The 16,885-nt window shown below is 32.2% G+C and overlaps 3 protein-coding genes across 3 annotated transcripts; 1 reads left to right on the top strand and 2 right to left on the bottom strand.

The window, feature by feature from the left end:
• Window positions 1-1,389: 1,389 nt before the first annotated feature.
• OCT59_022992 (uncharacterized protein) lies at window positions 1,390-4,772 on the top strand (the record flags this gene model as incomplete). The annotated part of the gene is made up of 1 exon (XM_066150483.1): window positions 1,390-4,772. The coding sequence occupies one exon, from the start codon at window positions 1,390-1,392 to the stop codon at window positions 4,504-4,506; it is 3,117 nt and encodes a 1,038-aa protein (XP_066006511.1). The 3' UTR covers window positions 4,507-4,772.
• A 127-nt stretch (window positions 4,773-4,899) lies between these two features.
• OCT59_022993 (DNA-directed RNA polymerase II subunit rpb1) lies at window positions 4,900-12,061 on the bottom strand (the record flags this gene model as incomplete). The annotated part of the gene is made up of 9 exons (XM_025318226.2): window positions 4,900-5,484; window positions 5,564-5,716; window positions 5,788-8,599; window positions 8,671-10,264; window positions 10,342-10,659; window positions 10,735-11,058; window positions 11,333-11,403; window positions 11,673-11,871; window positions 11,975-12,061. The coding sequence occupies 9 exons, from the start codon at window positions 12,059-12,061 to the stop codon at window positions 5,457-5,459; spliced, it is 5,586 nt and encodes a 1,861-aa protein (XP_025176560.1). The 3' UTR covers window positions 4,900-5,456.
• Window positions 12,062-13,733: 1,672 nt separating this feature from the next.
• Window positions 13,734-15,877, bottom strand: OCT59_022994 (uncharacterized protein; the record flags this gene model as incomplete). The annotated part of the gene is made up of 2 exons (XM_066150484.1): window positions 14,360-15,877; window positions 13,734-14,290 (listed from the first exon to the last, which is right to left on the bottom strand). Exons 1-2 carry the CDS (start codon window positions 15,801-15,803, stop codon window positions 13,734-13,736), a joined length of 2,001 nt encoding a protein of 666 aa, XP_066006512.1. The 5' UTR covers window positions 15,804-15,877.
• Window positions 15,878-16,885: the final 1,008 nt, after the last annotated feature.

Consider the following 16,885-nt stretch of genomic DNA (forward strand, 5'->3'; position numbering starts at 1 on the left):
TAAAAACTTTCCGTTTTCTCAAAATTTGGAAAAAATATCACGTGAGCAATATATAGAATAATCGACAAATATAGGTTTCTTTTTATTTTTTAATTTCCGTAAAAAAAAAAAAATTAATAATAATAATTATAATAAATTATTTAATGGAAGTTGATAATGGAAATTTTTACATTGGCAAACAACTTAAAAAGGAAATAAATTTACAAGCAAAATAACTCATCCATTACTAGAATGCATATGAACAAACGAATTATTCAAATAGAAAGTGATAATATGCAACTGTAACATTTCCCAATTCCCATTGTCAATGTAACTAGGCAAAAGGCGTATTAAAAACTCTCACGCATTTATTCGGTAAATTTATCAAATGTTCACTCCTTTCGTTTCTTATTTTTTTTTTTTTTTCCTAACAAGAAACTTTCAAAAATCAGAAAAACCAAAAGTTCTTTTCATTTTTTTTTTAACTTCTTATAATTTTTATTTATTTATTTTTAAACATAAGTGATTGAATAGTTTCATATTTTTCTCAGGGACAATAAAAATATTAATTTCCGAATTAAACCATGTTTCAAGTGATCATCAAATAAAAATGCAAAGTAACAAGCCTTTTGCAGATATTGTGTAAAAATATATTTGGAATAGATAAAGTCTTAAGTCTTAAAATCTGCAGCAACTATTTTTTTCTCTACCCAAAATATTAAAAAAAAATTCCTTTTTTATATGATACTTTGGTAATAATCAGGAAAAAAAAAAAGAAAAAAAAAATTATTAGACGGTAAAGTCCTTTGTTGAAACTTTTTTCACGATACAATTTGATTTAAAAAAACGTGTGCTGCGGATTTGTACAACACGCGTGATTTAATCAAAGATGATAAACCAACATATATATATATATATTTTTAAAGTACTTACTTAATTGTATAAATTTTTAAATTTTATTTTTTTTTTTTCTGTTACAATACGAAAAAGGGGAGTAAAATCCCAATATATAAGGATTATTTGTCTTCTACTCCGTTTGACAAATTCTTTATTCCCTAACTTTGAACAAAAAAGACGTAAATCTCAAAATAATATCACCAGATTTTAGTCCTTTTTTTCCACACTAAAAAATTTTCTTATATCCGATTACCCTTTCATTGTTTATATATATACAACCTAAAAAAAAAAAAAGAAAGCTTCATTTTTTTTTTACCTTACCCAAGTATTTTTTTTCTTGTGGTTTTATTAAAATTATTTTCCAAAAAATTTTACTCTTCCTTTACGCTTATACAAACAAACAAATAAAAATAAAAAAATAAAAAAAAAACGTTTACGTTTATAACTCTCTTTTTACGCTTTTAAAACATTTATCTAAACTAAATACTCTCTTCTTATAAAAATATCTTTATTATGTCTGGTGGATTCTTTAACAACGTAAATCAACAAATAAACGTGAATGCGGCTGCTTCTTCTTCAAATGACTGGCGTTTGTTATTGCCAGACGAAGAACGTAAAGCTAATGTTGGCATGTTATTTAAACTCTTTGAACTAATGAAAAACACTTTTACCACGAATCAGAGATTTATTGCTTCAAAAAGGTGGGAAGACGAAGCATATAACAAGGCCAATTCAAAAGAAGAATATCAACAATCAATATCAACAAAAATGCAACACGTTAAGCGACAACTACAACAGCAACAAAATCAGCAGGCTGCTTCTGTTCAACAACAGGCTTTGCAAGTAGCCCAACAGCAAGTGACTCCACAGCAAGAAGTAAAACAACAAAATTTACAACAACCGTTGCTCTCTCAAATCTCACAACAGCAGTCACAGCAACAACAACAGCAACAGCAGCAGCAGCAACAACAGCAACAACAGCAACAGCAGCAACAGCAGCAGCAGCAGCAGCAGCAGCAGCAGCAACAACAGCAACAACAGCAACAACAGCAACAATTTCATTCGCCGCAGCAACAAGAACAAATTCGACAACTTGTACAAAGACGTACACAGATGCAACAACAACAACAACAACAACAACAACAATTAATGCAATTATTTCAACAACAACAACAACAACAACAACAACAAGTTCAGCAACAGCAGCAACAATCACAACAAACTCAACAGGCATTGCGAAATCAACACATGCAATTATATCAACTATTGCAAGCAAATCCTCAATATCAACAAAAGATCTTGCAACAAGAAGCAGTGAGAAAAATGCAATTAGCTGGTCTTGTCCAAAGAACACAACAGCCAGGGCAACAAACACCGCAACAGACTCATCAAATGTTACAAACCGCGGGAGCAAATTTTGCACGTCCGACTGGCCCTCAAGTATCATCATCGCCGAGGCCACAACAGGGCCAATTCCGTTTTAATAATGCTCCGTTACAGCAACGTGTGAACCTTGGATCTGATGCAATAAATAGTGAAGATTTTGTGTCGTTTTTAAGAGCTCAAGCCCAAGTACAAGTACAAGCACAAGCGCAAGCGCAAGCGCAAGTGGCACAAGCAGCACAAGCAGTACAAGCGCAAATTAATCAACAGCAGCAGCAAACACCCATCATGAATCAACCAAAGACACCACAACAAACGAACCAAGATTTATCAATGAGTAGATTGAAGCAAGGTACAGCTCTTAACAACGCAGCAAATAACGCCAATGGGATGCCTATGAAGATTTCCCCAAATCCTAATAGAATTCAAAGAACTCCAAACATGACCCCAAACATGACCCCAAACATGACCCCGAACATGACCCCAAACATGACCCCGAATATGACTCCAAATATAACGTCAGCTAATCTTGAAATGATGAATATGATTCAAAATTTGGGGTTGTCTATTGGTGGGAATACAATGAATACGGTTTCCGCAGCAAAAACGAACGTGCCGCCCAAAGTACCTTCAAGAACTCAAACGCCAGTACAAGTTAACAAGATGATTCAAGGAAATCCTAATGCTGCTGCGAACAAAATTTTAAGCCCAGTGATACAGCAAAATCAAAATGTTTCCCCAGTTCAAGGAACTTCAGCACATGTCCCTCAAGTTTCAACAAATACTATTAATTCTCAACAAAATAACGGAATGATGTTACAGGCAAATACTGGTATTAACTTATCACAATCTAATGTCGGGATCAATATTCAGAATGCACGACCTCCTCCTAATAATATGTTGGCTCAGATGTTAGCTGCTAATAAGATAAATATCATGGCTCAAAATGTTACAGCAGCAAATCAATTGTTTTCAGGTGTAAATCCATTATTAGCAGCTCAAGCTCAAGCTCAAGTTCAAGCTCAAGTTCAAGCTCAATCAAACGCGATGTTAGCTCAAAGTAACTCGGCGATTGTTGCAGCAAAACCTACTCTTACTCAAGCATCATCAATTGGAATACCTAATTCAACTTTCCGCCCTAGTTCTCAAGGGCAACAGCAATCCAATACACAAACAAATCCTAATATGGGACAATCATCATCTTCTACATCTGTAACGCAAACAAATTTAGCAGTTTTAAATGAGAAAGAAGCTCAGGAAGCACTTAATCAGATTGCAACCCTCGATGCTCGTGCCAAAGAACGAAGAATCCAATATCACGAAATCCATGACTTGACCGATGATGAAAAGAGCAAAATAATGGAGAAATTAAAGGAATTACAGCCGATGTATCATGAAGTAGACAAAGTATTGCCATATTTTTGGCATTATACTAAATCAAGTCAGGGCACTTATCGCCTTTTAGGGATGAAATATATGATCGAGGATCAATTAAAAGCTCTTCCTGATAAATTCTTGTTAAGGCTTGAACTTGTGGATAGTTTATTACAACAGTTCCGCAAGTATTTTGTATTCGTGGAGAGTAGGAGGAGAGGTATCGTAGATACTCCAGGATTAAATAATGTCAACCCAGTTTTACCACCACAACAACGTCCTCAGCCCCAAGTTGAGAACATCATCCAACCTCGCATAAATCCATCAGACCTGAAGCTTCCAAAGCGTGATAATTCGGGACCTGGGGGTCCAGGTACAAAGAAACGTAGGCAGTCATCAGTAGACGGAGAACAACCGAGTAAGAAGGCTGCATCGAGCAAACTTCCAGATGTAATGATCATTGACCCACCATCAAAGTCCGCCGAGGCGAATGCTACTGTACCTTCGCATGCAGGTGGAAATTCTATAATTATCATCACAGATGACAATGTGAAGTCTGAAGAACAGCAATTGCAAAAAAACTTGCAGGGCGAGAGCAGCCAAGAGGGAGGTGTGAATAAAAATACAATCTCTTTACCGCTAAAAGATGATGTATCCGAAGAACTACAAAAAAATTATATTGATAGTGATGTTTCAATGGAAGGAGTCCGTAAACAAGGGCAGCGACTGGTAATTAAAAGTAGAGAGTATCTTAAATCTTTGCAACATAACCCAGCAAGACATAGACGTCCTATCATTGAAGGATTCAAACCTTCAAACCTTACATCACAGTACGACATAGGTAACATGTTTGCTTTGTATAATACCGCCTGAATTTGAGATTATAAGGGAGATGTAATTAAAAAAAAAGGATGACATATTATTAGTAGGTAAAAAATTGTTGAATTACGTTTTACTTTATTTTATATTTTTTTTTTGCATAATATATAAAATTAATAAGAGAAAAAATTTTAATATATATAGTGTAAATAGTTATATATATTTTTTGCGTAGTAATTTGTTTTTTTTTTTGGTTTTTTTTTGTATAGAAAAGCTTACTTTGCTTGATAAATATAATAAATCTTATAAAACTAAATATAATTTAACATCTGTATTTTAAATATACATTATTTCACATATTTTACACGAATGACAATATCAATAAAAACATTTTTTTTAATATTGAAGAACAAAACAAGTAATCAATAAAAAATTCTTTTGAGGGTTGATGTTACCAATGGAGAACGCATATTTTTAATTCAGAAATCAAAATTTATTTTGTTTATATATATGAATATATATATACGCGCACAGATTTCTGGATAATAATAAAGTAAAAAAATATACAAATAAAAATTTTTTTTTTTTTTGTGGTAAATTTCGCAATTAGGATCAAAAATTAAAATATATATATGAAAAAGACCTAAAAAGCGAAACAAAAAGAAGAAAGTTTTACTATAGCTATTTAATAGAAAATAAACTAGCTAATTAAACTGTTTCTTCGTTTTTTTTTTTTTAATAAAGAAAGAGAGAAAAAATATTATAAAGTATATATATATAACAATTGTTTTTTTTTATGTTTTGTCTAATATAAAGCCATTATTCATACACCACAATTTTTATGAAGGTTAGAATGTAACTAATTCTATTACAACATCCTCTCTATAATCGAAATCACAATAAGAACTACATTAAAACCAACTCAGACAATTATCCCCTCATGCAAGTAAAACTTTCTATAAATTTTTTTATTAATGTTATTTACTACCAGATATAATCATTTATCATGGAGAATAAGAAGGTGAAGTTGGACTAAATAAAAAAAACAATATTGTTATTCTTCTTTTCTGCCACAAATCTTGGAAATATTAATTTAAAATCTATAACTTACCTATATCGAGGTGATGCGGGAGAATTGCTATTTATCGTTGATTGACTTAACAAGGAATTTGGACTATAGGTTGCTGCATTAATCCCTGAAGGTGAATATCCAGATGGCGCATAATTACTTGGTGATGAAGGTGTGTATACAGGTGATGTTGGGCTATAATAAAATTAAAATAATGAGTTTTTTTATTTAATAAACCTATCTCAATATGAATGTGAATTACTTACGAATATGATGGGGAAGTAGGCGAATAATGAGGCGAAGTTGGTGAATAACTTGGAGAAGTTGGTGAGTAGATTGGAGACGTTGGAGAATAGTGCTGTGATTGAGCTTGGTTCGGAGAATATCTAGGAGAAGTCGGTGTATAATTGGGTGACGTTGGAGAATAACTTGGCGAAGTAGGTGAATAATTTGGAGAGGTAGGTGAATATTTTGGCGATGTTGGGGTGTAATTCGGTGATGTTGGAGTATAACTTGGAGAGGTTGGTGAGTAACTTGGTGAACTAGGAGAATATGATGGACTTGTAGGTGAATAAGTGGGACTTGTTGCTTGCTGTCTATTATAAGCTGATTGTGACGCATTAATTGTACTTGAAGCATTCATTGTTGCACCCCCGAAATTGCCAGTAGGACTAGAAGGAGAATATGAAGGACTAGTTGGACTATAAGCAGGACTTTGAGGTGTAAAAGAGCTACCACCAGGAGAATGAGCAAAAGCTGTTGGAGCAGGTGAGCTTGGGGAATATTGTGGTGATGTTGGACCATAGCTTGGGCTTCCTGTATTATATGGACTTGTTTGGTAACTATAAATACCACCAACTGATACTGATTTGCCACCTGCTTCAAGAACAGGTGAAAATGCTGGTGAAAATGCTGGTGAACTGGGTCCAGGAGAATCGTATGATGATAAAGGTGTCTTGGCACCATACATTGGCGTCATTGCGAAATGAGAGGGCGTACGAGCACTAGTAAATGGTGTCATGCCACCCAAAGCCGGAGTCATATTACCAGAACGACGATAATCATACCCTTCTTTAGCCTTTACAATTGAACTATCGCCAGCAGGTGCTGTTGTTCTTAACAATATTGGATCAAGATAAACATCAAAATCACCCGTACCTAAGGGCGCGACTTGACCCAACATAATATTTTCTGCTACACCTCTACAATCATCTATTTCTCCAACAGCTGCCGCCTCCATTAAAATTTCCACCGTTTCTTCGAAGGAACATCTCATTAAAGCACCAGTTTCTGCACGGTTAATACCATGTCTAGTAATAGCCATTAAATGGCCTCTCGAGGTCATTACATCACACAAAAGAGCTAAGTGACGATAATTAACATAAGAACCGTCAAATTCTATTACACCACGCAATTCTTTCAATAATGCGGCACGTGTCGCTTCAATACCCAAAACTTGCATAATCTCAACACAATTGTTAGAGTATGTACGTGTATGATCAACATTGTCTGCATTTAGTACTTCCTGCAAATTCGTACCATCAGTTTCAAGTGTCCATTCATTTTCTTTCTGTATTAAACCCGAATCATCAAGATATATGTGTGTTTTATTACTGTCAATCAAATAAACACGAGAAATTCCTTTAATGCCTCGAAGACCTATATTAGATAACATATTATTTTCCACACGTTTCAAGAATACATCTTCCTCAATTTTATGACCATTTTCCTCATCGATATGATCTTTAGTGCTGCCAGGTTCACTGATAATACGACAACGTATAACTTTCAAATCAGCGTTGTCATCATTCCATATTGCGTGAATATCTTTCGAGAAATTCTCTTGGATTTTATTACCTACGATGTCCATATGTAGTTTTTTGTCGAGCATTACATCATGATTAAGTTCAAAACGTAAAACCCAAGGGGATTGATAGCCAGAGATGGAATCTTTATCTTCCATTGCATAGTACAATTCTACAAATTCCCTGTCAGATTCAATTTCTGTTGTTGTAATATCTGGTTCATACCAAATTTCAGTACGTTGAGTGACCGTTTTTAAAGTGGTGTATTCGATAGTTGCCTGTATTTCTTTAGCACGATCAATATCTTTTTTATATTGCTCCTTCAAAAATATGTGAACTGAAGGAGTTTTTATGTTTTTTGCAACGTTAATAATTTCTTTAAGACGTGGTACACCGAGAGTAACATTTTTACTCGATACACCAGCATAATGGAAAGTATTTAGAGTCATCTGAGTAGCCGGTTCACCAATAGATTGTGCGGCAACAGTACCAACCATTTCACCTGGAGAGACTAGAGATCTTTGGAAACGTAACTCAATTTCACCTAATATCCATTTCAAAGCTTGTTGATTGAGATGGAATTCGTCTATTACGCGTTTACTGGCTAACCATGATCTTAATAAGATTTTGAAGAGTAAAGTAGCATTGGATTGTGCTTCAACACTAATTCTATCTTTGCCTTTAACAATCTCCAATTTTGACAAAAGTTCTTCAACATTGTCTATAACATCAACAAATTGCAAATCACTTTTTGTCCTTTGAGAAGGAATAATTTTGAATTTTTGCTGAGCATTTTTAATGAGACGTTTTAAATTGACTGGTAATGGCCATCTGTTATCACCTTTAGGAAATATAAAGGTTTGTAACAAGAAACGATCCGTCTTTAATTGTTCATATTCAGCCCTGATTTTCTCTTTTACTATTTCATCATGAGATTTGATTTTAACCTTTTCTTGTTCAAGTTCTTGTTTCTTTTTTTCTTCTCTGTTCTCCTTTTCTTTTTCCTCTTTCTCCTTCTCTTTATCCTCAGGTTTTGGTAATTCAACTAAATACTTTTTATCAAATGCATCGTCAGATAAAGGTAAAGAATCAATGTTTTGAGATTCAACGAAACAAGCATCCATTCCATCTTCTCCATAACAAAATTGAAGAATATCTCCAAGAGAATTACGAACAGTTCCATCGTATTTTACCATTACATCCTCTAAAGCTTTTACCAACCGACGCTGAATATACCCGGTTTCAGCAGTCTTTACAGCCGTGTCAATTAAACCTATTGAACAACATAATTAAACATTAATTTCATCACACAAATAACGATTTTAAAATTTAATCACAATTTACCTTCACGACCACCCATTGCGTGGAAGAAAAATTCTTGTGGTGTCAAGCCACGTAAATAAGAATTTTCTACAAATCCACGACTTTCAGGAGTATGATCATCTTTTGTGAAATGAGGTAATGTACGGAACTTGAAACCAAAAGGTATACGTTTACCCTCAACGTTCTGCTGTCCAACACAAGCAGTCATTTGAGAGATATTAATGAATGAACCTTTTGAACCCGCTATTACCATCTGTTTAACATTATTATCTTCACTTAAGCTTTTTTCAGCACTACGACCAGCTGAGTCACGAGCAGTATTAAGTTCTTTGTTTACTTTATTTTCAAAGGATTCACGTATTGTCATACCAGGTTGACATTCTAAATTATTTTGTTGAGCAGCAATTATAACTTCGGCTACACGTTCTTTAGCAGAGTTAATAGTTTGTGTAATGCTTTCCATAGTATCTTTATCAGCGATAGTATCACCGATACCAATACTAAATCCATTTTGTAAAAGCCAATAATTTACAACAGCTTGACATCCATTCAAAAAGTCTTTTGCTCTATTTGGACCCAATTCTTGCATAATGACATGAATTAAACCTTGTTGTGCGGTACCAACCGTCTTCTTACAAATAATACCACACAGTAGTTCTCCATCTTCTATCAAGACTTTTGTATCACCAGGTGAAATATCTGTAAATTCGCCATCAGGATGAGTAGAATGACGTAAATTGTCCGAATTTATACCTTTAGGAATGATCATGCTCAAAATTTGTTTCCCTGTCCATAACGGTATTGGTTTCAAGATACATGGAGTTGGAATTTTTCCATCCCAATCTTTAACCCACATTAAAATGTTCATTACTAAATCTTTAGATAAAAAAGTATCTCTTTTGGTAAATTTACGAATACCGCATAAAGTGTCCTGGACAATTCCCATTACTGGCTTATTTGATTGAGGGGATACGATTTGTTTTGGTACCATACATATCTCTCTAATCTCAGCTTTAGTTTCGACTGATTGCGGTATGTGCATATTCATTTCATCTCCATCAAAATCAGCATTATATGGTGACGTTACAGAAAGATTAAGACGGAAAGTTGAAAATGGCATCACACGAACTTTGTGACCCATCATTGACATTTTATGCAAAGACGGTTGACGATTAAATATAATAATATCACCATTATTGATATGTCGTTCAACTTTCCAACCATTCTGTAATCGTACTACATTTGTACCTGAGGTATGTTTCAGATCTATACGTTCTCCAGTATCTCTAATAACATATTTAGCTCCAGGATGTACTGAAGGGCCATTTTTTACAAGTTCTTGCAGTAGATCAACATTAAACGGTGTCACTATTTCAGGAAAAGTTAAATTTGAAGCTATACTTTTTGGAACTCCAACTTCATCTACTGATATATTCGGATCTCCCGTAATGACTGTACGAGCAGAAAAGTCTACACGTTTACCCATTAGATTTCCACGAAGACGTCCTTCTTTACCCTTGAGACGTGCTCTGATTGATTTTAAAGGTCTACCAGATTTTTGTAATGCTTGTGGTTGACCAGCCATCTCATTATCCATATAAGTTGCACAATGAAACTATATACAGAAAAGTAGCAATTTAGTATAATGTGGAATAATAATATTTTAGTAAATTAAAATAGACAAATAAGTACCTGTAATAAAGCTTCGAATTCACTAACAACATGAGCCGGAGAACCGTCAGTTTCATAACGTCGTAAATTTTGATTAGCCTTTAATATGTCTGACAATTTATGAGTTAAATCATCTTCTCCTCTGCTTGTTCCGTCCATTTGAATACTGGGACGAACAGGCGGTGGAGGTACAGGGAGAACTGTTATGATCATCCAATCGGGACGAGCATACTCTTCATTTAACCCCAAATCATGTAAATCTTCTGACGATATTTTCTTGAATATGCTGTAAACTTGTGCCGGTGTAAGTATCTGCCTAGTATCTTGACCTGATTGTTCCTATAGAATTTGAAAATCAAAACGAATTTATAAGATAATCAAGAAAAAAAAAAGGAATAATTGTATGCTTCTTACTTCAGAATCTCTAATTTTAAAATTCATATATAATTTTAAACCATCTTTGCGAATAGTAGGCTGACGATGACCGCAACCACCATGAGGTCTTTTTACTTTATTTAAACCAAAATCATCTGCGGATGTAGAAGTCCTTTGAGGAATTGGCTTACTACTTTGGCCGTTAGGAACATAGTCATCACCGTATTCCGAAGCTTTATCTGGGTCATTTTCTGGATCTTCTCCTTTTTCACATATCATCTTTGACTTACAGATTTCCCATACTGCACGGAGACGACGTTTAGGATCACGAACCTTGCGTGCTACCGAAAATTTTGCATTGGACTACACATAGTATATAAAATATAGGAAAATAATGGGGAAATTTTTTTATATACAAAGGAAGAGCAACATTTGAAAGAAAAGATCGAAATAGTATTTTTTTTTTTATTTTAAAAATATACAATAGAATGCAAAAAAAATTTGTACAATGAAAGAGAAAAAAAGAGAAAAAAAGTTGATAAATAAAGAATAATATTAAACTGCAATAAAAATGTGAAAATTGATTTTTCATAAAAGTTAAATCAATATTTCACAAAGACAAAAGAAGACAACTCACGTCGTCTGTCTTCAACTTTGAGCAATTTATGCAGATACACTCCAAGATCTTTTTAACTTTAGGAAGAAATCCTATTTAATTATAATAATCGTCAGTAAACTTGATGTGATAAAAATGAATTTTGTGTAACGAATGTAACGATACACATAAATTACGAAAGTAAAAGTAATAGAAAAAAATAAAAAAAATAAAATAAAATAAAATAAAATAAAATAAATATAATTTAAGAATTTAAAGAACATTTTTATAGGTAAAATTCAACTTTCTTTCTTTTTTTTGTTTTTAATAAATATAAATAAAAAAGGGGAATTATAAATATTACTAATATAAAATACTTTACCTATATGAAATACTGGTTTTGCTAGTTCTATGTGTCCAAAGTGGCCTGGACACTCGGACATGCCTTCAGCGCATGTCTGGCACTTAAAGTTCCTGTCTATAGTACCCATACGAGGATCCAGTAAACCGCCTTGTTTTGGTCGGTGCCCACTTTCATCCATTGTCTCAGGATGTTCAATTAGGGCAACCGACATTTGTTTCTATAGGAAACAAGTAAAAGAAATAATATCAAAAAATACTTTTTAATATTAAATAAAAACAGAAAGAAAAACTTGCGCTCTCACATAAGAAAACACAACATACAATTTCTTCTGGTGATAAAATTCCAAATTGTACATATTTAACTCGCTTTAAAGGCGCTGACGAGTAAGCAAATTGATGTCCATTCATATTGACTCTTGATCTTATTTAAGTAAGTTAAAATACTCCTTTTTAAAGACCGTCAATGAACGGGTTAAATAAAACCAGAAGAAAAATGAGCTATGAATCTCTTAACTTCTCAGATAAAAGTAGAAAAATGTATCGTCTGAGAAGAAGAAAAAACTTGCAACAATAATTGTTGCGTATTGAATTTTATGTTTATATAGTGATTATTATGAGTGTCCATCAGAAGAAAAAATGAAGTAATGTATAAAAATGAAAAAAAAAAGCTGACTCAATATAGTCTGATTGAACAATAACATAATAGATTATTTTATTATAAAAGTGAGATTTTTTATATTGATAAAATATATTATATTATTGTAAATATGTATAAATAAAATGGGGGTGCTTTTATGTACTTCCTAAGCACATTGTCAATTTTCAGTTGTACGGCTTACCTACCTGTTTTGGAAAGTAAATGTTAGGGCTTGAAGAAGTATATAAAGACCCACTATCTTTTCATCCCAAAAAATCTTTGAGCCAACGTTGGTCTGACTTCTCAAAGAATTGCAGAAACCCTTTTTTTTTTTATTATGTGACCCCCCTTTGTACCAATCATTATATTCCTTTTTTTTTTACCTTTCACTTATATAATAAACCCTTTTTTTTACTTTCATTACTTACTAATTTATATTTTTTTTCTTTTTTTTTCTTCCAAAGTAAATTTTTACAGGCTTATGTTAAAAGTAAGTATACTACATTTCGAAAAGCAATCAGTGAAGAATACTTCTTTAAAAAAAATTTAAGAACGTTCTCCAAAAAAAAAAGACAAAAATAAAAGCTGCGCTGAAACAATAAGAAGTCTTGAGGCTTGTATTTCGGCTGTAGAATTCCGGATAAAAAATATTAGAGTAACAACTGCATTGCAACACAAGTACAAATAGTACAAAATTTCACGGAATGAAGGGATGCATCGATTTTAAGGATATATTTGAGTTACACAGGATTTAATAAACGGGACTAAACGGATAAAAACTATTCAATTTTAATAAAATAGTGGATTATCTAGTGTACAGTTATATTATTGATCAAAAATTGTTAATTAAAAATGATTTAGTTTAGATAAGAAACGAAGTTTTGAATCAGGAGGAGGAATAGTAAAAAGAGATGTCAAATTTTACCTATGAATTTATTTCAAATGAGATTTATGAATTTATTTTTAAAAATTGGCTTCCTTTAAGTTATAATGTTAAGAGATGTCTTAAGTTACACGTGAACATAATCATGTGCTTCTACCTTATAAATCAAATTCTTTGAAATCACGTAATGTGATTATTACTAATCTTAATAAAATGTATTATATCAAAAATCTATATAATCCTATCCACAAAAAGAAAATAATTATAATAACAAAAATAAAAATTTTTTTGTTGTTTCTGTATGAATATAATAAAAGTTCTAATATATATATATAAATTACAAAAAAAAAGTAAAACCCCCCCTACACTAAAAAAAGAATTGTACATTTTTTTTTAAAAGAAAAAAAAAAATTCTCATAAAATATCTATTGTTCCTAATTACCAGATTAAGAAAGAAAATCCAAGTAAAAAGAAAAATTTTTTTCCAAAATTACTGTTCAACAGTAACAAAAAACTTTGGTGACCCGAACGTACCGAGTGTACCTGCACTTGTAAATAATTTAAGCAAAGTAATGAGTATTATTCTTACTATCTTCATGAACTTGCATTTCGACTGTTTTGTATTCATTTAATTCATCTTTAATTTTTTGGGCGAGAATTGGAGTTAATTTGTTACAAGTAGATTGATCACCACGTCGATCATAATCTTCGCGTGTCCAAGTTTCATGAACAAGAATTTTAGAAGAAAACTGGAGTTTCTTAATAGAAGAAGGTGTAGAAGGAGCGGGTGGTATGTCAGTATCTCTAAGCAAAACGAGAGAAGGAACTGAACGAGTTCCATTTGCACCTAAATTAACAAAAGGTGATTTGGATTGATTATTATTATTATCAGGTTTAATAATAGAAGGAGGAGCGGGAACGCTCAATCGCCTTGGAGTTGTGGCTGATAAAGAAGGTTCTTTATCTTTAGCAGGTGCTGGTAATGAGGACGGTCGTGACGGTGATTTATTTATACGAAATTGATTACAAAGAGGTGAGGTAGAATTTTGTTGTTTAAAATGATTTGGAGAATCATTATCTAAAGATTGTAACGATGAAAGTCGTGGAGGAATAGATGCTGAAAAAAAGACGAAATTCTCAGTAAATTTATTAAAAAACAGAGTAATGATCACAGTTATATGCTTACATTTCTCATCAGGATCATCGTCTACTCGTTCATTTCCGTTGTCATTTTGTTGTTTTTCCTCGTTATTATCATTTTCTCTCATTTCATCAATAGAATTACTCCTTTTATTATCATCTAATTGTTTATTTTGTTGATCCAATTGTTGTTGTTCAAGGTATCGCTGTTGCTGCTTTTGAAGACGATCTTGTTTGTTACGTTTCTTTTCGTTCTTTGAAGAAAAAAGGCCGATAAATGATCGACGACGAGAACCAGACTTGTTTTCTTGTGTAATAGCAGGAACGTTATCATTATTAGATGAGACCGATGATACTGACATATCGTCATCTTTATCGTTGTTAGATGAATTGTCATCATTATCAACAGCGAAATTATATTTTTCACCTCTAAGCGAAGAAAATTTATGGCTAGAAGCTGATGAAGGTGTAGAATTTGTTTTACTAGAATTATTATTATCTTGTCTGATATTAGTTAAACTAAAGACTTTTCTCAATCGTTTTTTAAAAGATGGTTCTTTATACATTGATTTTCTAAGATCGGTACTTGAACCACCAGCTTGATGATTTAATGTAACACTATGTCTAAAAAATGATCGATTATGCGATTGTGATTTTGAATTTTGAGAAATTAAATTTGAATTTAAATTATCATTACTAATTAATTGAGGATTTTCAGTATTATTATTCTCTATACGATTACTTTGATCTTTTGCATTATCATCTGAAACATTACAACTATGACCTTTATCTAAAGACGATAATTTTTCTAATTCTTTTTCATTCTGATTTTGATTATTATTAGACGCTTCAGCTTTATTATTATCTAATATTTCTTGTTTTTGTTCTATATTATGATTTTGCGCTGTTGCAGACTTTGGAGAATTTTCAGCCCAAGATTTTCCTTTTGGTGATGATTTTTCTTCTTGAGAAGGTTTTAGAGATCTTGGAGATAATCTTGGAGATTCAACTTTATCTACTTTCGAAGGTATTTGAATAATTAATGAAGTTGTATATTTCTTCTCTATTTCTGTTGTAGTTAATCTATTACTATTAATATTATTATTAAATTTATTATTATTATTATTACATACAACGGAATTTTCACCAAAACTTGCAGCCCTTCTTCGCATTTTAGTAGAAGACTTATTAATACTATTACAGTTTGTTTGTTGTGAAGGTAAATCACCACACATACTATGACGATTTGTATAGGATGAGTTTCGCGGTACAGAATGTGGAAAAGAATTACGTTTATTAAAAGAGGGAATATTTTTATTTGTCACATTTCCATTTCGTTGAGGTATACCGGTTTCAAAAATAGGAAGTCGTGGTAAAGGTTGTTTAGTATGTGAAGGAAGAAAACTGACTAAGGAAACATTTTCATCGTCATATTCTGACAAATTCGAAGTTTCACCGGTTTGTGGATAATTTGCTAAAGAGACAGCCATATTTATTAAAATTATTTAAATTATAATTTTTAATGAAAACAAGAATAATGAAAGAAAAAAAAACAATAATTTTTTTTTCTTTCTTTATCAAAAGTTTAATTCTTTATTTGTTTAAGGCGAAGTTATGTGAAACATGATTTTTTTTCAACGCGAAAATAAATTCAATAATGAAACACAAAGAAAGGAATTTGCAGACATTTCGTCATCTTGAGAACTGCGGTCGTACCAAAATAGTGTTTAAATAACAATTAAAGAAATAGGAAAATCACTCAAAGGTTACACATAAATTATAGGTATTAAAATTATTAAATTAATTAATAATAATAATTAGGATTTTACTACTTAAATCGATAATAAGTTTCAAATAAATATCACATCGGTACCCGAAAAGTGTATAGACATTCGACAATCGTTTATCACGCTCATCAAAGAGGGTGGATCTTAATTTGTGACATATACAGCATTATATTGCGATTTTTGATTAGATGACGCAAAAATTATCTCACAAAAGAATGCTAAAAGTGCAATTTAATCAAGATTAGTCTTATTGAAAAAAAAAGGAGGGGCTCGTACTAATATGTTGCCATGGCCCATGGAGCCATGATATAAAGACACAGATGCTCATATGAGATCGTAGCAGGCCATCTTAGTTTATGCAAAATAACTAAACTATAAACGAAGCGAGTAAAATACTGCCTTGATTCCTTGAAATTAGCGAACCTTCATCGAAACTTTGAGATAATTTTTTTATGTCACTTATTATATGTCAAAAATGCCATGTGATAATGATACACAAAATTTTTGCTGGGGGATTTGTTTTATATAATCATCTAGTGCATTTTAGGAAGATTCGATAAGTGTCACATTAAACATATTACGTTAGATCTTAATGTGTAAAATGACATTTACACAAAGTTTATATTGTTTCTTTTCTAACTATGATACAAAATATCTGAATTAGAAAAAAATTGTTTGTGGCGCAGAGAATATTTATATGCGGGGAAATCTATCAAACTATTCTATCAGTTTCGTAGGTACAAGCACAGTAATTTTTTTCTTATCTTCTCTTGTAACACGGAAAT

The sequence above is a fragment of the Rhizophagus irregularis genome, chromosome 32 (assembly GCF_026210795.1).
Source record: "Rhizophagus irregularis chromosome 32, complete sequence".
Taxonomy (NCBI): Eukaryota; Fungi; Glomeromycota; class Glomeromycetes; order Glomerales; family Glomeraceae; genus Rhizophagus; species Rhizophagus irregularis.